General features: G+C 34.9%; 1 protein-coding gene across 2 annotated transcripts; it reads right to left on the minus strand.

The window, feature by feature from the left end:
- Window positions 1-155: 155 nt before the first annotated feature.
- Window positions 156-23,142, minus strand: LOC132153149 (coiled-coil domain-containing protein 141-like). Of its 2 annotated transcripts, none has more exons than XM_059562453.1 (25): window positions 22,698-23,142; window positions 20,925-21,047; window positions 18,485-18,676; window positions 16,806-16,914; window positions 16,157-16,410; window positions 14,422-14,541; window positions 13,874-14,068; window positions 13,295-13,467; window positions 12,992-13,133; window positions 12,205-12,324; window positions 11,860-12,051; window positions 11,589-11,768; window positions 11,296-11,475; window positions 11,070-11,195; window positions 10,796-10,975; window positions 10,018-10,179; window positions 9,605-9,754; window positions 6,077-6,217; window positions 5,664-5,861; window positions 5,257-5,440; window positions 4,862-4,974; window positions 4,698-4,760; window positions 3,404-3,892; window positions 2,288-2,412; window positions 156-636 (listed from the first exon to the last, which is right to left on the minus strand). In XM_059562453.1, the coding sequence occupies exons 1-25, from the start codon at window positions 22,827-22,829 to the stop codon at window positions 363-365; spliced, it is 4,317 nt and encodes a 1,438-aa protein (XP_059418436.1). In that variant the 5' UTR covers window positions 22,830-23,142; the 3' UTR covers window positions 156-362. The 2 variants fall into 2 exon arrangements, with proteins under 2 accessions (XP_059418436.1, XP_059418435.1); XM_059562452.1 differs by having other exon boundaries at window positions 1,589-2,412; window positions 22,698-23,140.
- Window positions 23,143-23,485: the final 343 nt, after the last annotated feature.

Raw genomic sequence — 23,485 nt, forward strand, 5'->3', positions numbered from 1 at the left:
GCTACTTCCATAATATAATAGGGGGGAAAAAACACAATAATTCAGTTCATTTTATTATTACAAAACATTGTTATAGTGATTTTAGTGTTCAAAGCCAAATCTGTGAACAAATCTGTGGGAAGGTGGTGCATGTCAGTAAAAAAAGAAAAAAAAAATATCCCAAGAGCTGCATGCATTATAATTATAAAATAATTACTAAACTACTCGTTTAGAATAGTTTTAGATGACGTTTCATATCAACAACCCATGTGCTCTTACATCTGTGCAGTCACCAAAGACAGTTAATTCTGTGCACACCACTGGTTATGTTTCATGAAGAGTCCACATCCATGTGTTTGTCCTCATGTTAATGGCAGTGTCCATTATAACAACAGCAGACAGAGAAGCCACAAGAAGAAAAAGAGGGTGCCGAAGCAAGTGTGCCAGTCCAGTTTGAGAATGTCCAAGTCAGGGCTGTTGTTACCTTTGACCTGCAGCATGGAGCTGGATGTGACAGTGCCTGCTGAGTTAGAGGCAGTGACCACATACTGCCCAGAGTCTCTCACTGCAGAGCTGTGAATGAACAATGCATGTTTGCCTTCTTTATGGGATAGTTCTATGTGCTCATCATTGGCCAGTTTGTGTCCATTCTTGAACCTGAACAAAGAGTGAATTATTACGTGTTACAATCACACCACAGCAAAAAATAAAATTAAAAAAGGGGTTAGCACACATTAATACACACTCAGTGAATGAGAGAAATTATAGGTAATGTTAAAGTGGATGGTCCTACAGAAGGTATTAAAAGGAAAGGTTAGCAAAAGGAAATGTGGATTAGTTACATGAAATGCATGACATTATGAAAAAAAATAGTTCAGATAAAGGAGATCAGAATTAATGTAAAATGTTCATAACAAACCTGCTTCATGCAGGCACACAAAGATATATATCTATTTATTTGTTAATCTATCTAAACTACAAATACTATGCTTTGATAAGAATTTGCTAAGTTTTTAACAACTGGAATAACGATCAGTATTTTGTATAATGAGAATTTGCCACCCATTTAGAAGTGATAGCATTTAGATTATTGATAATCTGTATATATTACACTAACGTTCAAAAGCTTGGGGTTAGTACAATTTTATTTTGTTAGAAAGAAGTCTCTTATGCTCACCAAGGTGGCATTTATTTGATAAAAAAAAAACTGTAAAAAGTACAGTTAATATTGTGAAATTGTATTGTAATTTAAAGTAACCATTTTCTATTTGAATATATTTGAACATACAATTTATTCCTATGAAGGCAAAGCTAATTGCTCAGCTGCCATTACTCCAGCATCACAAGATCATTCAGTAAACATTTTACTGATTTGCTGATTTGTTGCTCAAGAAAGAAAGATTTGGGGCTTTCTAACTACTTACTGACCCATTTGAACAGCAGTAAATATCATATTGCATTATATTATTTAAATGTGTAATAATATATTAACAGATTTTAAGAATAATATCTTAATATAGACTATTATAAAATAAATAATGGCTAGTTTCTCTTCCAGTTAGCAAAGAATGGTTTAATTTATGGGTCAAGTTTGTTAGAAGCTACCCACCAGGTTAAAGTAGGCTCAGGGAATCCAGTGACTTTCACCTCCAGGGTCACCGGAGAGCCCTCCATTACTATGGCATTAGACAAGGGTTTGGAGAAGTTAGGGCCTGTGCCACCTGCCAGTTTTCCCACAGCCTTTTTGGAAGATGCCCGCCTGATCTCTTCTCGGATGGCTGTGGGCTTGCAGAGATCCGAGTCCTGCTCAGAGGTTAATGGAGTTGGGATAGCATGCGTGTTATTGGGTTGACCACTGTGGTACTGACTCGTACTAGAATCATGCACACACTTTTTCATCTCTGTACGACTGTCATGCACTGAGTAAAGTGTTTCAGTGATGCTGCTTGGTGGCAGGTTGCCAGATTTGCTTTTTAAGATGCTGGATATGGTGTTTGATACAAGGCTAGGGGCAGCTACTGTGAGGGGGCTTTGAACAAAAGAGGACGACTCTGCTCTGAACCTGGCCCCCAAGCCAGTGGTGGGAGATGGGTAGCTCTCGGCCTGACTCGACATCCACTCCCGCTGCCTCTGGTGTAGTGTGTCGCTGTGCTGCGAGTGAGACTGGTGGCTGTACTGGTTAATGTGAAGGCTGTGAGAGCTCACGCAATAGCCATCATCGAGGTCATTTTCTGACTGAATAATGTTGGATTCTGGAGTCTCAGATAAAGGAGGTAGGGAGATGTCATCTGGGGAGGTGCATTCGTACTCATCATTGGAGAGCGATTCCTCAGTGAGATGGTCAGGCTGGAAGTCATATTCGGGTACAGGAGCTTCCGGCTCTTGTGTCCCATGTGGCAAATATTCCTCCTCTAAAGAATGATGAGCTGAAGTCTATAAAAACAAAACATACACAAATAAAGAGAAAAGAACAGAAAATCTGTAATTATCCCTGTAATGCCATTTTGTTAGTCAGCATTTAAAAGTACCATTAGAAAATCCACTAAACACAAAAATAAATAAACAATTAAGTGTTCTTCGAGCTTAAATATATTACACTGATATACAATATATAGTTATTTTATAAAAAATATTTCATGTGATTGTAGTGTATAATTTATACATAGTTTAAAAGAGCATTTTACGTCCACTATACGTTTATGTCCACAGATGCAATATAAATTATTAAAAATATTTCTAAAGTGATGGTAGCATCAAGATATTAATATAAAATGTATGTTTTAAAAAATGTACCTAAATTTCATGTGTAAATGTATAATTTAAACTTAAAAAAAAAATTATATATTATTTTTTTTTTTTTCTTAGCAAGGACATGTTGAATTGATCAAAGTGACCGTAAATGAATTTATATAATTATACATAATATATAAATACAATTTGAAATATATATAGTAAACAGTAATTTTAAAATGTAATAACATTTCATAATATTACATTTTAACTTTATTTTCGATCAAATAAATGCAGTGTAATAGACTTCTATCATATTACAAATCAGTTATTTTAACTAATACAGCATTTATAAGTTTCTGTTGATATTTTCTTGTCACACCACTTATTTATCACAAAACAACAGTGAACTATAATTTTACTTGTCAAAACAAACACAAACAGAATTTTCAAAGGAGCCAAAACACACAAAAGAGACTTTAATTAATGAGTATCTATCTTTATTTTGTCATAAAAGTCATATTGTTGAATGTATTATCCCAACATATATACTTACCTCATAATGAAATTTATTAGCACTTACAAAATAGGTCTATTCTTTCTCTAAATAAAAAGATCTTACCTACTTGAAATTTGATAAATAAATAAATAAATAAATAAATGGAAAATGACTCTGTGTCAAAAGAAGGCTCACCTTGGAATATGAGTGAAAAGGATTATTTCTACTACAGGCCTCTGTTATGATGCTGGGGCGTGATACGCCTGGATCCCGTGGAGACGGAGGAGGAGGAGGAGGAGGAGGAGGAGGAGGAGGAGGTGGGGTTTCTTGTGAGTCTCTCTTGGTTTGCTGCAGAATGTGACTCTTATCCTGCTCTGCAGGGGAATGGCTTACATTAATGTTATGGGAGTGAGAGAAAGAAGTCTGCATCTCTTCTCTCTTCTCTATAGCAGATTTGCTCGTGATGGTCTCCACTTTGCTGGTCTTGGAAAAGGCCTCCTGTGTGTACAACCTGGTCTCTGACAGCACTTTTTGAAGCTCTGGATAATGTTTGTCTAAGAGATCTTGGCATTGTGTCTTGCGAAACTGAGGTTTCTTGTTTTCTGGATTCTTGCTGACAGTTATCTCTTTAGTACAGTCTGGGCCTGTCATCTCAGGGGTATGCCCACTTTCCTTTGATTCAGGCTGAAATGGTAACGGAAAAAAAACTATGGCTCAGGGTCGGGTGTTTTTTGGAATACTTATGATATATTTGCTGATTATATCCTTTAAGTCAATACACTGGTTTTATGCTCGTCTTGTAATTTGTCTCCGATTTAAACTTTAGCGTCAAATATTGTGTTAGAATTTGTATGTGAGAAATCTGATCTAATGATTCTTTCAGATCATATACGTGACCCTGGACCACAAAACCAGTCATAAGGGCCAATTTCTCGAAATTTAGATTTCGAGATTTAAAAAAGCTGAATAAAAAAAGACTTCTTTTGATGGTTTGTTATGATAGGACAATATTTGGCCGAGATACAACTATTTGAAAATCTGTAATCTGAGGGTGCAAAAAAAAAAATCTAAATACTGAGAAAATCAACTTAAAAGTTGTCCAAATGAAGTTCATTGCAGTGCATATTACTAATAAAAAAAGTTTTTGATATATATACGGTAGGAAATATCTTAATGGAACATGATCTTTACTTGGTATCCTAATGACTTTTGACATAAAAGAAAATTTGATAATTTTTACCCACATAATGTTTTTTTTTGCCTATTGCTAGAAATATACCCCCAGCGACTTAAGATTTGTGCTCATCAAATATACACATAATTATGTGGATAGATTTTATTAAATAAATAATTCATGATTATTTTTTTATATTTAATATGTTGAACTTTAAATGTAATTTATCGCAATAATAATTTTGGATGAGCAATATAAAGGACTATGTACTTCTGGAATCTTTGCAACTGCAAATCACGTGTTATTGGTGTTTACCGTATCAATGGTGTCTAGTTTGTTGTTGTCTTCAGGTGTTAAAGGCTGTTTCAAGGTCTCCAACTGCAGAAATAATTCATATAAAATATTAGTAGAACTATATTTCATATTTTAAGATATTTATAACTGTCAAGTAAAATAATTATGTTTGAGTTTTTCATCACCTGAAGTTTGGCCTCAAGGTCCAGCAGTCCATTTGACAGTTCTTTTATTGATTCCACAATTTCATGGTGTTTGTTGATTGTTTTCTCCATATATTTCTTTCCTTCTTCCACACCTGCATGCATTAGAAACAGCAGTCATGCTTTGAGGCCAGCAACACTACTACAGCTTAATAAAATAAACATTATTATACCTTAATACTATTTATGTAACTATATTGGAAGTTCCACATTTGAAAAGAACATGTCCACTTTGTGAAAGCACAATATGTTAAACTAGTAATTCTGGGCTTTGAATAGGTCAGAGAAACATAAGGGATTTTAAATGTTTAAAACAAATAATGCAAAAAATTGCTGCTAATACCTTTATACTTCAGAATTCATTCTTAATTTCTCACCATGTAGCCGTACTGCCAGCTCTGTGATCTGGCTAATTCTCTCCTCTTGCTGTGGGATTGTGGGCCACATAAATTTTTCAAACTGTTTGTAGAGAGAGCTGACTGCTTCCTTAGTCTTACACTGAGAGGAGTATTTACCCACACGTACAATTGTGGAGCTTGCTTCGTCGCACCAGAACTGATACTGTGTTTAAAATGAAAGATGAGAGGAGAGACTATTTGCAGAGACTATTTATAGCCATTTACTGTGATACTGCTTTAGAGTCATACATAAGCAAAGCATATTCAATTTATTTTCTACTTAATTTAGCAGAATTATCAATGGAATGATCTGAAAGTCAACAGAAATACAAGTAAAACTGCTGCTGAATTGTGATAGTAGCTCCTATGTTCCTGGCGTACCCCACCTCTTCTAAGGCTTGCTGGAGCTTGACATTCATGTCCAGGTTCTGTTTGTACTCCTCCACCGCTCTGTCAAAATCGCCCACCTGTCTCTGCAACTCATTTAAGGCATCCTCAATCGCTCTGAGGCTGTTGCCATTTAAATGCCTCTCACTGCTGCTGGATACTTTCAGAGTGAAGGCTTGCAGCTTATTCTTCAAAACCTACAACAGGGAGGGATTTGGATATGACATTTTGTAAATAGACAACTGTCAAAATATTAAAAGATAAAGAAATCGCCTTCAGGTTGAGTCTGTATAATCCGGTCACTGCTGAGTGGAGATACTAAAACACGCACGCACGCACACACACACACACACACACACACACACACACACACACTAAAACTAGCAAGAAGATTAAAAGACAGCTTCTTTACCTGTAGCTTTTCAATGTAAATCTCAATTTGCTGGATCTGATTTTTCACCGCCTTTAAGTTTCTCGACTTCTCATTTTTCTTCATGTAGTTGAATTTCAAATTGTTGAATTTCTTTTTGAGATCTTTAAAGGACTCTCTCAGCTTTAAAAATAAAAAAGGAACAATTTTAATAAAGCAATAAAAAAATCACCCAAAGACACCTTATTCGCTAATTAAAGAAGAAAAAGTAAAAGACAAAATAAAATAAAAGGTGAAAGTATCTCAAATACAAAAAATTTTTTGTTTATTACTGCTGAATATTCTGAAGGCTACTGTGAAGATTTATCATTCAGCGGGGAAGATTTTCAGTACTTTTGTTCTATATAAAGTATACACACATAATTGTTTTGCCCCAAACATGTCTCATAATATACCAAATGGATGTATTGGAACATGAAGGTGATAACATAAATTACATTTTAGGATGAACTATCCCTTTAAACCACCTCTCCAACAGCACAGTGCCATCCTCTTCAAAATGCTGATTTGTAAAAGTGTAAGCAAATATAATAGCATAATTAAATATAAGATTAGGTGTGGATGGATATATTGTATCTATTGTATATATATATATATATATATATATATATATATATATATATTGTATATATTGTAGGGTATATTGCAGAGGGCAGAGTGAGGTTCGGCTGAGTCCAGGGTGATTTTTTTAGAGGGATTTATTGTCAGACCAGTGGATGATTTATAATGCAGATCCATTTCTGTCCAGCCCGATGAGCTTTTGCAATGGTGTCGTGTCTCCAAATGACAGGCTCAAGTGTCGCTCAAAAACAGCTGCAACCCAGCGTCTAGAGCCAGTTAAAGAGGCCCCACGACTGTCTTACTGGACTTTTCCAACAGAGGGCTGTAGAGCACGTTTCTGTTGCAGCCTGAACAGAGGGATGCACGCGGAGGAAAGTTCAGATACATTCATACTGTATGACTGTCACATGTGCTCAGTTAACATTTATGGTGGCATCTGTTTCTCAGGGCCTTGTGATCTGTGTCCTACGGACCAAACTGGCAAATCTGGTGAAATCATCACTGACACTTCTAAATCAACTCATCTAAAAATATAAATGGATCAATGCTGGACTGTGAGAGAGAAATAGAGACAGTGAGAGAAACAGTCTCACTTCTCCTCGGAGATAAACAGCAGCAACTGTCCGAGCTAAAATGTCAGTTTGTTTATTCATGCATATTTATGACTGGGTGGTGGTTTGACGGACAACATATGGTGACTCACACTGACATTAAACTAGAAATGGTTGAGACATGCCTTATTCAAACAAACTATAAATTATCACAAATAATCATATCACAAATGTAAAGTATTCTTTCAGTTTCTACTGTTGATTTTTGTTTTTTACTGTTGAACAGTAGTGTAAAGCGCTGACTGCAAGTACTACTTTTAGATATTTCCTTGCTCTATTTAAAGTCTTGCAGCAGTCATACATTCTAATAGCATGACATCATGTGACATATGGAACTCGGATATGTTTAAGGAGCTTTGAATTCTACTCCTATTGAAAAGTAAGAGTACAACATTGAGCTTCTAGAATATCGATTTGCAGAAAGAGATCCATGAGCTGCAAGGGTTCAATATAATTCATGTCTTTGTGTGAAATCTCCTCATGGAAAGATAAAAGAATATTTGAGTCTCTATTTGATTACTTCAGTTCCCATCATTATTATTATGCTCTCTATTCATCTATCTGATACACCTTAACACGATTCACGAACCCTTCCAACATGTTATAGCTCCAAGCGATTATTAAAATGGTCTAAAACTGGTTTTAAACCTTTTTGTCTCCAATGACCCCCATTGTATACAACAATGTTTGAAGGCTTCATGACTTGTGTGTATTAATATATATATAATTATAATTATTTATTAAATTAATTATATTAATAATTATAATTATTTAGTAAAATATTATATATATATATATATATATATATATATATATATATTAGATCACTGGTCTAAATGCCTATGCCTATTGATTTAGAGAAGGCAAAAAGTAAGATTGTCCTCTAGAGGGAGACAGAGATTACAATATTATCACAATAATACTGCAATAGTGTTTTTTAAGAAATTCTAAAATAACTGTAATGAATTATGGTATCTCTGACCAAATTATGAAATTAAACTATTATTAACATTATCATTGTGTCAGTAAAAGTGACGACAACAAAAAAACTTAAAAAACAAAAACAAATATGGCTGTGCTTCCCTTATGCAAAAAACTATTTGTGCAATAATCAAAAATCATAAAGGACATCATGAAAGTAAATCAATCTGATGTTCTGTGCCCTGTGAGGTTTGTGGTGTAATCCTGGGGATTGACTGGTGGATTTCATGGCTGGGGGGCAGTAAGTATGTGATAAGGGTGGAATCCTTCCTGCTATCTGAAGTGATGAGAGACAAATGGCAGGATCCCTCAGTCAACACAGGGAGAGACAAACCCTGCAGTTCACAGACTAAATTTAACAAGTGCAGACAAGCTATAAATAATTCAGGGAGAGAGACAATGAGAGTCAGCCACAAAAGCTCAACACAAGTGTCTTTCTGAGCCCTGGATCTGTGGGCTGGGGAAAAGAGTTAACACATATTTAAAGAAAATTACAAACAATAAGTGCATAAGGGATCAAATCTTCAGTGATCTTTTAAAATAAAATTTTTAAAAAGTACTATGAAAACATACTTGCGTCCAAAACTATTTATTCCCCAGTGAAAACAAGAGCAGGAAACTTACGCTGCTAAAATGGCTTGTTCTATTCTTTTGAAACTTTCCAACATCATTCAGATTATGATCATCATTCAGAAAACATTTACAAACATGACCAGTATTGGGCAGTAGCTATAGTAATACTATTACCTTTTGCAGTAACTAGTGAAACTAATATTACAGTTACAATCCATAAGTTACTTAGTTACTTTTAAAGCCTCAACCCCTGCTGATTTGAAATCCAACAATTCAATAATTCCTAGATTTATTTTCATAAAGGCACATGAAGTCACCAGTGCATCCAGAAAGCTTGGAATATGGAAAAGCTTACATTCAGGGGAAGGAAATATTGCCATTAGAATGATTTTGTCAGTAGAAAATGTGATTTGAACACTGATGTGCAAGTTGTTGCATTACTTTACTCTGACATTACATTGGCTTGCCCAGCCTCATCCCTCTGATCCCAATATAAATTACATTACTATAATGAAAAATCTTATGAATTTATGTGATTCAAATAATGACCCTTTGAGTTCTAGGAGTCAGAGAAATGGTCTTATGATTTGAACATATGATTGTTTGGGGCACAGAAATAAATCTTTTAGTGGACCCAAAAGACCACTATTAAAATCACAAGATGAAATTAAGACACACCAACATTGTTTTTCCATAAAATAACATTTTTCCTGGATTGAGCTTTAGATGATATTAGTAGAAATCTGAGAAATTAGTGATTGATCCAAACCCTGACGATACTTACCTCACCAATCTCTTCCTTATAGAGGCAGAAGTGGATGTTGCCTGTCAAATTCTCTTCACACTTGTTGGCCTCAGTTATCCATTCAGTGCTCTCTCTCTCCAATTTTTCCATTTTCTCCTGTAACTGCTGCACTGACAACACCAGCAGATGCTTGGAGAATAAATAAAGGGTTAAATGTAGAAAAATGGTCATTTATGGCACTTGTTTCATACTGTTTCTATCAAAGCAACAAGTATCAGTATGTATTTCTGATAGAAGAAGAAGTAAGAAATTATCAACATGATGGTTCTAAAGGTCTGTTCACATTATGTTGTTTAAAAAAAGTTGTCAGGTTCAGGTAAGGTAATCCAAAGAATGCCTGAAATCTTTTGAAGAAAATGAGGGCATGCAATATTGTTCAGTAACTGACACACCGACTGCTGCACAGTGCTGGTGAGATCTGCACCCAGAGAGAGAGCCAGCTTGTACAGATGCCGGATGTGACTCTGCCTCTCTTGGTGTTGGGTCAGCTGAGTCCTGGCCTGGCTGGGGTCATTGAACACAGTCACTGGTTCTGCATGTAATACAGTATCCAGCTTTAAAAAAAAAAAAAAAAAGAAGAAGAATCAAATTGCTTAGGCAACAAATTTCAGTATATAATATAATATAATATAATATAATATAATATAATATAATATAATATAATATAATATAATATAATATAATATAATATAATATAATATAATATAATATAATATAATATAATATAATATAATATAATATAATATAATAATTTTTTTTAGAAACTATTGATCATTTCTATTTGTCTACAAATTTTAAAAATAAATAAATTAATTAATTAATTACATAAAATGTAATAAGTAAAAAGTGTCCACTCATTCAATACTTTTTAAAACAATTGTACACTATTATTACATGATGATGATGATGAAATAATAATACCATACTATAATAATTAATAGATGTCAGGATACAACTTGTGACGCTGACTAAATGAATGAACACGGACTGCACAGCTAGAGAATGAGGCTTTCATTTCATTTAATTCTCATAATCCTATTGTTTCACATAATTCATTAGAATGTGTAGGCGGCTGACTTTTAACAGTGCATATTAATTCTGGTTTTGAAATCCATTACAATCTCTTGTCAAATGATTCTTTAAAGTGTTCTGACAGAAATGGGACTTTACCTCTCGATAAAGCAGATGAAATTTACCGGCCATACTGAGAATGGTTTCATACTCCCTGATTTTATCTCTGAGATGCTGATGTAGCTGCAGGAGCTCAGAAACTCTCTCTTTTACCGGTATTCCCTTCAAGCTGAGCAGCTCGGATGTCTTAATTAGGAATTCCACTTTTGCATTCAGCTGCTGTGGAGTTTTTAAAATTGAGGTTAGTTGTATAGACTTTTCTTTGCTAAACAAATCATAAGCGATAATGAGAAGTCAAAACAATTATTCTTACCAGGAATTCTGGCTTTACAGTGCTGAAGTTCTCTTGTAGTTTAGACACAGCTTCAGAATCACCCCCCAAATCAACCTTTGAAGCCGGAGAAAAAATCTCCTCCATTGCCCTTAAATCATGAAGAACCTGCAAGCAATGAACAAAAAAAGTCGAGGGCAGTCTTTTTAAATGTTTTAATAATTATTTAAAATGATCTGATGTATTTCTAAAAGAAATCGAAAGTTACCTTTTTTAGTTGTTCCTTAATTTTTTTCCATTGCTTCTTTACAGATTTTATCTGACTATGATGCAATTGCCAGGATGTCCACAAGTCTGCTAGTTCAGATTTCTTCTCGGTCAGTGTCTTCATATATTTTTCTACAACATGCCCTGCTGCTTTAACCTTTAGATTCAGGTTGCCACTGATCTGCAATAATAATGAAAAAGGTTTTAAAAGTTTTAAACCCTAAGACACTGCCATAGATTTGTAAAGACAACTAGTTGTAAGTTTGCGTTAAAATGCTTAACTAAGTTTCTTACCATGTTAGAGGAGTTAATAAAATTGTTGCCCAGATCCTGCATGGTGACGAACTTCTGCAGCAATAACTGCCACTTAGCATCTAACATATCCTTCATGGATGCACCTGCTCCTTCATGTTCCTCCTCTTCCTCTGGTCTGTTCTTGTAGCACTCCTGAAGTGTCCTTATTTGCTCCTCAACCTGTGCCACCACACAAAATGCCATCATTGGAATACGGATTTTAGTCTGGATACCTCAATACTATGAATATGTGTTAAAAACATTACCATACCTCATCTGCACAGCGCAGAAAGTCTACATAGGGTCTGAGTCTTTCCACATGTGATGAAATGTTTCTAACCAGTGTTTTCATCTCCTCTGCCAGAAGTGAAGCTTTGTTAGACAGCTCGACTGTATCTGAGGATTCCAGCCCCTTTAGTTCCTTTATAAAACCTGCTATAGCCTCTGATTCTCTCAGAGCATCCTGCAGAAAAAACACCATTCAGAGAAAGATTACTATGAGAAGATCTTCATAACACTTTTACTTTTTAGGGATTGAATGAAATGGTAAAATAACAACTCGCTTTGAACTTTCGGTATCATATCATATTCTCTGTCTAGGTAAGCATTAAGTCACCTGAGACTGTGAGAGTAGCTCAACATGCTTGTTAAGGGTGTCCTCAGCCTCAGTTAGAGATGAACCATGCTCTGTACTAGAAGAGAGGACACTGTTGCTGCTCTTAATCCAAGCAGAGACCTGTGGAGATTCAGGAGTTTGAATGAGGAAACATATGCACTTCTCAACAAGCTTCAACATTAAGGCAAATTTATCAGCATATAAGAAATAATCGGATGCTGCATTTAAATTTTAGGTTAATTTTAGGAAAATATGCACATTATAAATCAAGTTTGTATTTTTTTTACAGCACAAATAAAGAAATGTATTTATTTTCAATACATTTTTGCATTTTTAATCAACATAAAGGCATGAGCAAATAAAGCCATGATGTTTGAACACTTTGCATAAATTATGTCATTTAGTTACTGTTATCGTTTAGTAGTAGTAGCAGTAGTATTGGGTGGAGAAATGTTAAATGAAACTGACATTATGAAATACAATAAATAAATATTAAATTGTAATGTGTTATTTAATTAGCATAATTAAAAAGTAATAATAATAAGCAAATAATTATAATAAATTATTGCATTTCATTTGTTTTTAATCAAAACAAATAAGAATAGCAAATACAATCACAAAGTAAATACTTGAAATAATTTACATTTTGTTTTTAATTATTATTATTAATTTGCCAAAGAAAATGACATTTCATGACATTCACCCTCAATTATTATTACCCTCATTTATTATTATAATTATTATTAGATTTCAGATAACTACATACATAGACTGCAACAAATGTTACCTTATCCACAAGTTCTTCAAATGAAGACACCAGCTGCTGCCTTTTGTCTGTTAACTCTCTGTGGGCATGACACTCATGGCTCAGAACCTCCATTCTCTCTTTGATGTATCCCAGCATCCTTTGCAGCCCTCCACCTTGGGCACTAACAAACAAACAAACAAACACACATGCTCTATGGATGCCTAACACTGCACAGACCATCCCAATCCGTTTATCAATCCACTGAAACCTGGAGTCTGGATATCTGAGTGATATAGGCTCTATTTTTTCGCACACTGCAGCATCTGCTCATTGTCTTCTCACCTATGTGGGTCGAGCTTTTGAATTAACAGCTGACCTCTCTGAAGAGGCTCGGCGGATGTGTCTTTTATACTCCGTGAAAACTCTTCATGTTTCCTAGCCAGTTCAGGTAATGGCAGAGGTTGATTCTTCAGTTCCTTTATAGCAATCTCTACGGTGCCCAGCACCTCAAATGCCTGATGGCCAAAATAAATAAAAAATAAAGATGTAATTAAATCCTGTGTTTTTAATGCACAAATGTGGATGACTAATGTTTGAGTTGCTATTTGAAAGCATTATGACCAACATAAAAACATACAGTGTTACTTTGACACATATCAAATTGCTGAGGGAACCCAAATGGCAAATTAATCGTTTGGGTTGGATACAAATTGATGTCATGATGCCATGACTAAATAGCTCTATACCATAAATCACTTACATTATACAGTACATCTCCACTAGGGGGTACTACCTTCAACCACAAAAAAATAAATAAAATAAAAAATAATATAGCCGCTGAAATGTTTACCAAGAGTTAGGGCTCTGTCAGTTCAGTTATCAAAACCTCAACTTGAAAGCATGTGTTACTACATTACATACTTTATTAGCACTGCTGTAAAAGGCATTGCTCTCCTTCAGATGAGCCAGACGATTCATCATGAGGCTCCAGAATTGCTGGTGTGTAGCTTTGAGTTTTTCACTCTTCTCTGACATGTGCTGAAATTGTGTGGGCTCACTTGAGGAAAGCAGATCTGATGCCTGCTGTAGCAACCTCTCGACCAGCACACTCCACTCCTGAAGGAGTATTTATTTAAAAAAAAAGAAAAAGAAAAATCACTATTTGTAATTACACATCAAACACAACACAGCTTGTTTTGTTGGAAATATTTCATTGCAGAAAGGAAAACATGATGATACACCTGAAATATTTTTAGCAAATTAGTCCATAATGCTTGAGGACAAATGCCAATATCCACTTAGACCAAAGATCTGAAATTATTTTACATTTATCCTTATGTTCTCTTAACTATAATATTTTTAGAAAAGAAAACAAATTTGATTTTCATCTTGAAAATTTAGAGTTTAATATTTTATACAATATATTAAGGTATTTTATCAGCTCATTAATAAGTCTAACAATCTTTTACCTTGGCTTTCTGTTCAAACTCTTTGTATTCGCGTAGCAAGTCCTCATTTTCTGACAGAGATGAACCCAGCTGACTGGTTTCCAAAAACAAAGTAGCCTTTTCCTTAAACCACTGTGTTACCTGTTTAGAAGCACATATGAGACAGTTTTAAGATGCAACAGGGTCTAAAAGTGTGAGACCTCAAGAAAAAATGATTCTACTATTAGCATAACAATATGAGCTAAAATTATTATTATTATTATTTGATATGTACTTAATGACAGAAATTCTCAATCTTACATGCATTAAACCTGATGATTGTGCTCCAAAACCAAAAAAAAAAAACATCTTAGTGCTTCTTTTCTTTTCTTTCTTTCTTTTCTTCTAAAGTTTATCTTCTTTTAGCATTATACATTTATTTCCAGGTTTAATGAAACAAAAATAAATAAATAAATAATTTTTTTTATAATGATTCAATGAAAATATCTCTTAGCTGAATAATAAAAACAAGTAATTTACGGATATTATTCACAGTGATTTAAAAAAGTATATCAGCAGTAACAACATTTAATAATATTTGAAAATTAACATTGTTATTCAAAGCATTAGTGCCCTTTAATGAAAGCAGTAAGTGGGTTTTCCACAGGGCTCATATCAAACACAAGCATGTGCCCTGTCCTCTCTCAGCATGTTAAGTATGCTGGCCAGTTATTTCAGTTCAGCATTTTTAAAAAGGCAGCCGGTTATCAGTGGGTTTTGGCAGAGTGCCTTTGAGCATGCTTGAATAATCTTTACCATGTCAGAGTTCGGACAATCTAATGTGAACTTACAAAAAGCAACTGATTATAGCTATATTTTGTCATATTGTATTTAATTACCAAGCTATTCATAACACAATGGCAGTGAAAATGTAATTTTTTCTTGAATTATCAACAGCAAAACTACATTTTCAGCAGCCATTAATCCAGTGTTACATGATCCTTGAGAAATTATTCTAATACACTGATTGGGTGTTTAAGAAACATCTTTTATGGGGAAGTCGTGGCCGATGGGGAAGTCGTGGCCGATGGGGAAGTCGTGGCCTAATGGTTAGAGAGTCGGACTCCCAATCGAAAGGTTGTGAGTTCGAGTCCCGGGCTGGCAGGAATTGTGGGTGGGTGGGGGGAGTGCATGTACAGCTCTCTCTCCACCTTCAATACCATGACTTAGGTGCCCTTGAGCAAGGCATCGAACCCCCAACTGCTCCCCGGGCGCCGCAGCATAAATGGCTGCCCACTGCTCCGGGTGTGTGCGTGTTCACTGCTCTGTGTGTGTGCATTTCGGATGGGTTAAATGCAGAGCACAAATTCTGAGTATGGGTCACCATACTTGGCTGAATGTCACTTCACTCACTCACTTCACTCACTCACTCACTTTTATTATTATCAACGTTGAAAACAGTTCTGCTTAATATTTTTGTGATTTTTTTTTTTTCAGGATTCTTTGATGAATAAAACCTTTAAAAGAACAGAATTTATCTGAATAATGTCTTTACATCTCAATTTAATGCATCCTACTGAATAAAATATAATTTTTTCAAAACAAAAAAGAAAAGAAGTCTTACAGACCCTAAACATTTAAATGGTAGTGTACTAAAACTGGTGCAACTGATGCCATATCTATTGTTTATTTATTCATTTATATTGAATGGGACTTTACTTAAGACAGTACAGTCCATTTTCTATAATAAATGACTTTTTCTCTGCTAGAAACTTACCTCCTGTTCCTGTCTCTCCCATTGTCGAATCTGGTTGATAATTTCCAGCTCATGCTGTTTTTGTCTCATGCAAAGGTCCACTTGCCGGCGTCTGTCCTGCAGAATCTCCATTAAACCTTCCACCTTACCAAAGCTGCTCCAGTCCCCGTGAGATGCTCTGCCATACTGCAGGGCTTGCAGGGCCTGGAAGTCCTTCAAAAATTCCAGCAACTCACGACTCTTATTCAACACCAGCATTGACTTCTCCAACATCCCTGTAGATAGAGCACAAGCTTCATAATACATCGGTGTGTTTTTTTCTTCAGTGTTTATGTCACATAATAATAAACTCTATTCATACTCTATTTGAAAGAAAAAAATTTTATGGTGAGAAATCCAAACAATCCTGATTAAGCTCCCAAAGGCCAATCTGAGAACAATTCCTCTTGATTCATTAGGTTTATATCTGCATGGCTCGTTGGCCATAACACAGTCTCATTATAGCATTACTTGTCTGTCAAAGCCCCCAGAGATTGTGCTTTTTTTGGCAGGTGCTTGGGTGCTGCTAAGGGGTTCTAAGGCAATCATAAGCATTTTGTGAGTTTGTTACAAGGGTGTTCAGAATGGATGCTATGGAATGACAGACAGAACTAGGGACCAAAGCTCTTACCTCTTCTAATAGTGCTGTGTCTTTGAAGCAGTTCATTCGTGTTGTCTGTAGTGGCTGATTTCTGACCAACGCTCTGAAAATCTTCAGCTTCATCTATCCTAATGGCAAACTGGAATTGAAAAAGTTTCAAAAGCAGCTGAAAAAAACTGGTAAGATTGAGAGGCAAGTATGGATTTCAAATCAAAACTGGCCAGATGAACATATTTATCTAAATTTCAAAAAGGCTGCATTTATTCGATCAAAAAAGTTTCAATCATATTTAAAATGTAATTTATTCCACAAAAGCTGGAATTATTCTAGAAAAGTATTTGAACACTCCCTTTTGATCAATTGAATGCATCTATACAGTATATATAGTTTTGCAGAATAAAACTATATATACTGTATATATATAAATTAAAGTTTACTGAGCCCAAACTTTTCAATGGTAGTGTAAATAGTTTCAAAATAAGAGCATGATATCAAAGTGTAACAGAAACGAACAACTAACGAACTGTGTAAGTGATTCATGAACAAATGACTCACAAACAATTTTTTTTCATCTCTCTAAAAGACTTGAGAATGCTAATTGTTAAATTCCTTTTGATTCTCTTAGAAAAAATGATATCGGAGATCTGGTATGTTACATTTCTTTCAACATCTGCTCGGAAACACTATGTGTGTACAGTATTCTGCATAATCAGCTTCTAGTGAATGACAACTCCATCACGTCACATAACAGCCTTCAACAGATGAATGCAGTCCACTCTACAAACATCATCATAACAGTAATTTAGTGGGAAGCATGTTTGTTGAAATTGTTCTGAAAAATACTCATGCTTGAGTTTATTCACACGTTTTCTGCTGCTGTCAAAACAGCATGATGATGTGCCATCTTCTTTTATCTAGAATATCTAACCGAAGCAGATATGAAATTAATATGACTGACTTGCTTCATAATGCTGAAGATAAACAGAAACAGATGTTCACTTTAAAAAAAAAAAAACAAAACAAAAAAAAAAATAGCATTGCATTTTCAGTCAGTATCAAATAGGACCATGCTTCCCAACTTTAAAGGTGTAAAAACAAAAACCATCCATATAGTATCACCAAACAAAAAACATTGTTTTGTACAGTACATGGTGTAGCACATTGCCGTGGCACGTCTAACTATCAGAGGCACAACTTTATTATTATCATTTTTTTTTTATAGTTTTTAAAAGCCACTGGTTATGAAAACAATTATGTTCATGTTTGGAAAATGTTGCAAAGTTATAATAATGGGCTATTAAAGTAAAAAAAAAAAAAGCACTGCTGTTATATACAGTGGCCCCTAAAGATACTTGATTGCTTAGGCCTTGGCTGGTTTTAGATTGATACTGTAGATTGAGATCTACTACGAGATCTACTGTTTTTCCATGGATTTTTCACGTTGACCAACGGGAAGCTACTTTCTCAATATAAGGCTGCTTGCTTTTTGTGGGAACAGTCTGTTGACTTTGTTTTGCATTTTACAGTTCAAAATTCAAACAAAGTATTAAGACACTTTCTGGTTAATGTGAATTCAGCATGTTTTTACCTTACCAAAAGATAAATTACATTCCTCATGATAAGGCAATAAACAACAGCAACTGTCTATTCCTGCAGCTAGTCTCTGATGGCTCAAGCACTTCAGCAGGTTGTATAGGAAACCACATTACCTCCAGAGCATACTCAAAGAAATGGCATGCCAAGATCAGGAGTGATCTCCTCTTCTCCAGGTGGGTCACCAGTGATTTCCAAGCCTCGCTGAGAGAGACCGCCATGGCCTTATAAACCAGCTCCTCTCCTTCCTTCTGAGCTGCTGTTTTATCAGCCTTCTCCAGCAAAGCCCACACACCTCCTTCATTTTTCTGTGTAAAATTGAAATTCAATTAATGTCCAGATCCAATCACGTGATCGGAAATCGGGCTCGATCGCGTGGTTTCAGACTCGATCGGAATCGGAAGTTACCACCCGATCAGGACTCGAATATATATATATATATATATATATATATATATATATATATATATATATATATATATATATATATATATATATATATATATATATATATTCTCATTATTTTTTAACAAATCTTTAGTTATGCGGTGGAACAGAGTTAGACCCTTTTGACTACACACAGAAACAGCAACGCGTGCGGCAAGACATCACTTTGTTTTCAAGAGCTGGTGTGAATAAATATAGATTCAAAAGACAGGATAGTCTGCGCATAATCTGATATTTTATTCGGACCCAGAAAACAGCGAGATGAACATCACGGAGCGCTAAACTCTCATGCAGTGTGTGTTTCATTCATACTAGAAGCCAGAGCGCGCTCAGGAAACTCCTAATATGGACAAAGGCGTCCATCTATCGCTGTGGTTTTTACAGGAAAGCAAACACGAAGACATTAATATACGATCACCACAATAAATTGTTTTTAAGTCATCTCCAGCTGGTGATAAATAAAGTATATGAACAATGCAGTGCTAATTGACATTTATTACAGTATAGAAACTATTCTGCTTTATTATGTGATAAACAGTGTTTGTAGTATATAAACAAATCATTATTATTTGTTATTGTCCAGCATTTATAGATTTTTAAGCCAATTAAAAGCTAGAAAATAAAAGAAAAATTAAAGTTGCCTATACTACCAGTCAGAAGTTTTTGAACAGTAAGCTTGTTAATGTTTTTTTTTTAAGAAGTCTCTTCTGTTCACCAAGCCTGCATTTATTTGATCCAAAGTATAGCAAAACAGTAAAATGTTTGAAATATTCTAGCCTATTTAAAATAGCTGTTTTATATTTGAATATATTTCAAAATGTAATTTATTGAACATCCTGGATCTGTTTTTTCGCTCTTCTTTATTCTTTTTTTTTATGTATTAAAGAAGTATCGGATCGGGACTAGGTATCAGCAGATACCGAAAATCAAATGACTCGGACTCGAGGGCAAAAAAAAAACGGATCGGGACATCCCTAGACTTAACATAGTGCCGTAGCGTGTAAAGTGTAGGCTACACAGTACTTCTTATTTTTATTACTCTTTTATTTAAATTGTAAACAAGAAGTAGATCCCATGCTGATGAGACACGTCTGGTGGGCAGATGCACATGAGTAGGCCTACATGATGAAATATTTTAACTTTGGTAGAGGATTTTGTTCTGATTAAAGGCTGTACTCTTCTTTCTGAGTCTGTAGTTACTTTTGGTCAGATAGCTGTATGTAAAACAGAGAACTATACAAATACATGCTAGCCGAAAATTTGAAAACAGCTGCTATTTTTCACTTTATAAAGAAGTAATCAACACTACAAAATTACACAACTGAAGTTTAGGAATGATCAAAACTTTACTATATTTGAGCTTCTTTTAAATTTACCAGCATTTGTCTAAATTCCATTCTCATGAAACTTCCCGAGGTGCATCCTGGGATGCGCTTTAAGCTAGGCCTATGTCTAACGAGTTCACGTATACTATTGGATGCTTTTACTTTGCACTCTGGTGTAACACATCATAAATAAATAAATAAAAACATAAACACTACTGTTCAAAAGCTTGGGACTGTAGGGCTTATATTTTTGAAAGACCAAGTTTTTAAAATGGTAATATAGTTACAATTAAAAATAAAACTGATTTCTATTTTTATTTATATATATATATATATATATATATATATATATATATATATATATATATATATATATATATATATATATATATATATATATATATATATATATATATATATACAAATTAATTCCTGTGATGGAAAAGCTGAATTAACATCCATCATTCCAATCTTCAGTGCCACATGATCCTTCAGATATCATTCTAATTTGCTGATCTTGTGCTCAAAAAACAAAACAAAAAAACTCTTACTGCTACAAATGCTGAAATAATAATTAACAAGAAATGTATATTTGTCTACAAAACTTCTTAATAAGTTTTAAAGTAAAAAAAAAAAAAGATTTATAGATCGTGCAAAATGTAAATTTAGCTGGGTGTTTACAAACGTTTGTCTGGTACTGTACATAAGCTACTACAATACTGTATAAGCTATTGAGCCTTAAGATCAAAACATTTTTATTTTGCATTGGTACAGTAGAGATTACCTTAAGTTTGGCAAGGAGCTGCTCATGTTCCTCTAGAAGCTTTTTGGTCTCATCCTGATTGTTTCCAATCTCCAGCAGGTTGGGTTGTGCTTCAGTCAGCTGTAGATGCACCAACTTGCCACACTTTAAAAAACACACACCCAAACAAACAAACATACACACACGCAATCCACACACCAAAAGACTTAATGTATGTCTGTGCTTCTGCACATGCAACTCTAGTATCATTTACCCAGCCTTAAGTGCATTTCACGACTGTAAACAAGACTGAAAAACAATGTCCCCCACTGGCACCTGGCCAAAGAGGACTTCGATTTCAATGCAAAGCCCCCTCAGTTAATTCTCATCCAATCAATTGCAAGTCCCAAATGCAAACTTTTGCATGCAAATTGTACTGATTAGAAGTGCATTGCAATTTGCAAGTATGTGAAGAGCCATTGAATGAGAGAATGAAATGTGGAGCTGCCACAGCTGCCACAGCCTGTCATGTTTGTTATGTAGGTATGTGGACTGATGGCTAATTATCATTTCTGTATACATTAAGGCTGCTTACAGGGTCTGTTGCAGGCATCTGGTGATTTTTAATACCAACACGCATTAACTTAACTGCTTTGTGTATGGAGAACAAAGAAAGAGATGAAAGCTACAGTACACCTAAAAATAAATTATGGCAAAACAGAACTCTTAAACCTAGAGATGAGGATAACCTGTCACAGAGAATCATTATGAATAATTCAGGCCATAAGGAGTTTGGACCATCACAGAGCTCTATGTTTTTCTGACAGCTGTTTTTGCCTTCCCATTAAGTCATTGAGTCAGGCATTATGGAATATTCACATTCAAGGAAAAACAATAAGGTTTTATTCATAGACAAAGCCAAGAGTCTGTTGAATAACCTGAGCGTCTGCCCATAACATCACTGGTGAGAGCAGTTTGCTTCCCACATTTGTAGCAGTGCTTTTGGATAAAGCAGTGAAGATCACAGTGCATGCAGCCTTACAGTATTAATCATTCAAAAATATTATCAAGAAAGGAACAGTTCTCCCTTAAAAATAAAATTTTGTCCAGTCCAAAGGAGCAGCTAGGCAGTGTTGTTATTGTTAAACTAAAACTATTTAAAAAAACTGTAATTGTTTTTGGTAGTCAAAAACATAAATGAAATTTGAAAAGCTTCCTTGGCAACTAACTGAAATAAGCTGAAGGAATGTATTTGAAATAAAATGTCTTGTAATATTAAAAATCATTTCAGAAACTGAATAAATTTAAATAATGCTGATAGAAAATAGAATATTAGATGAAAAATTGTAAATGAAAAAAATAAAATGTTGCTTTGGCAACTTATTGAAAATGTTTCAATTGAAGTACTTAATTTTCTAAATAGAAAAACAGATTACAAAAGCACATAAAATTACTCGCATTCAAGTGACAACTGAAAATATCAAAATAAAAGCTAAAAATTAAATAAATACTATAATAATATATAAATAATACTAAAATAACACTTTTGTGTTGCACAGAGGATATAGTGACGCTGATTTAGAACAACATGGGGGTGACTAAATTACTTTTATATTTGAGAATTCTAATTCAAGACAAACTAACATTACAGTAGAAGTCAACCTCAACCACCAGAGAATGTTCTGATTAACTGCACAGTAACGCAACTGAAAGAATTAAAGCTGTATATACTGCACTTCCAGTGACAAACATTCAGTTCATATGTTCAGACTACATCTTTGCACTGTAAAGCAGAATAGTTCAAATGCAATTTACCTTCAGCACTGCTACAACAATCTGCGAGTCTCCAGCCTGCACGGCTATGGTGCTGATTGTTGTTGTGGAAGGCTGACCTCCAGCATCACCTTCACTGGACATTATGGGCATTGTCCCGTTGAGTCCACACATCCAAGAACCAGAAAGGTCAGAACTATGTTCAGTACACACAGGTTCTTGCTGTAATCCAAATCTCCCCTTTTTCAAAAGTCCACAACTGTCCCGACAGGTGGCTAAACCCAAACAGAGTGAAGTCCTCTGTGGTTTTTTAATGTGACATAGCCCACGTCCACATCAAAGATCCACTTGCACTGCACGTCAACTCTTTAACATTTCAAAGATTTACCAGCATTCCTGGGCTCTTGCAGGCTCCACCGTGGACCACTGGCATGAATGAACAGTATGGTGCAAATACAGCCGTCTATGTTGACAGGGCAGAGAGAGGCGAGTTAAAAATAGAAATGTCCACTAAGTTTATCACACCATGCAGAAAGCCATTTGACACACCCCGTTTGGTTGCTTTAGCGAGTTTGTTGCTCTCTCCCTTCCCCTAGCTTGTCTCACTGGCTAACCTTTGCTTTTCATCACAATAGAGCATATTGGAAATAGTTATACACTTAGAAAAATAGCTATTATTTAGTCATTTAGTCTCATGTCAAAAGGACAAAAAAAGCACAGTCAATGCAAGTATATTCCAATACTGAAAACAAAAATCATGACTGAAAAGCACTATAGGACACTCACTGTAAAAATCATGCATCTGCTCTAGCTTTCTCTTATTATCTTAT

This window comes from Carassius carassius, chromosome 11 (genome assembly GCF_963082965.1).
Source record: "Carassius carassius chromosome 11, fCarCar2.1, whole genome shotgun sequence".
NCBI classification, from domain to species: Eukaryota; Metazoa; Chordata; class Actinopteri; order Cypriniformes; family Cyprinidae; genus Carassius; species Carassius carassius.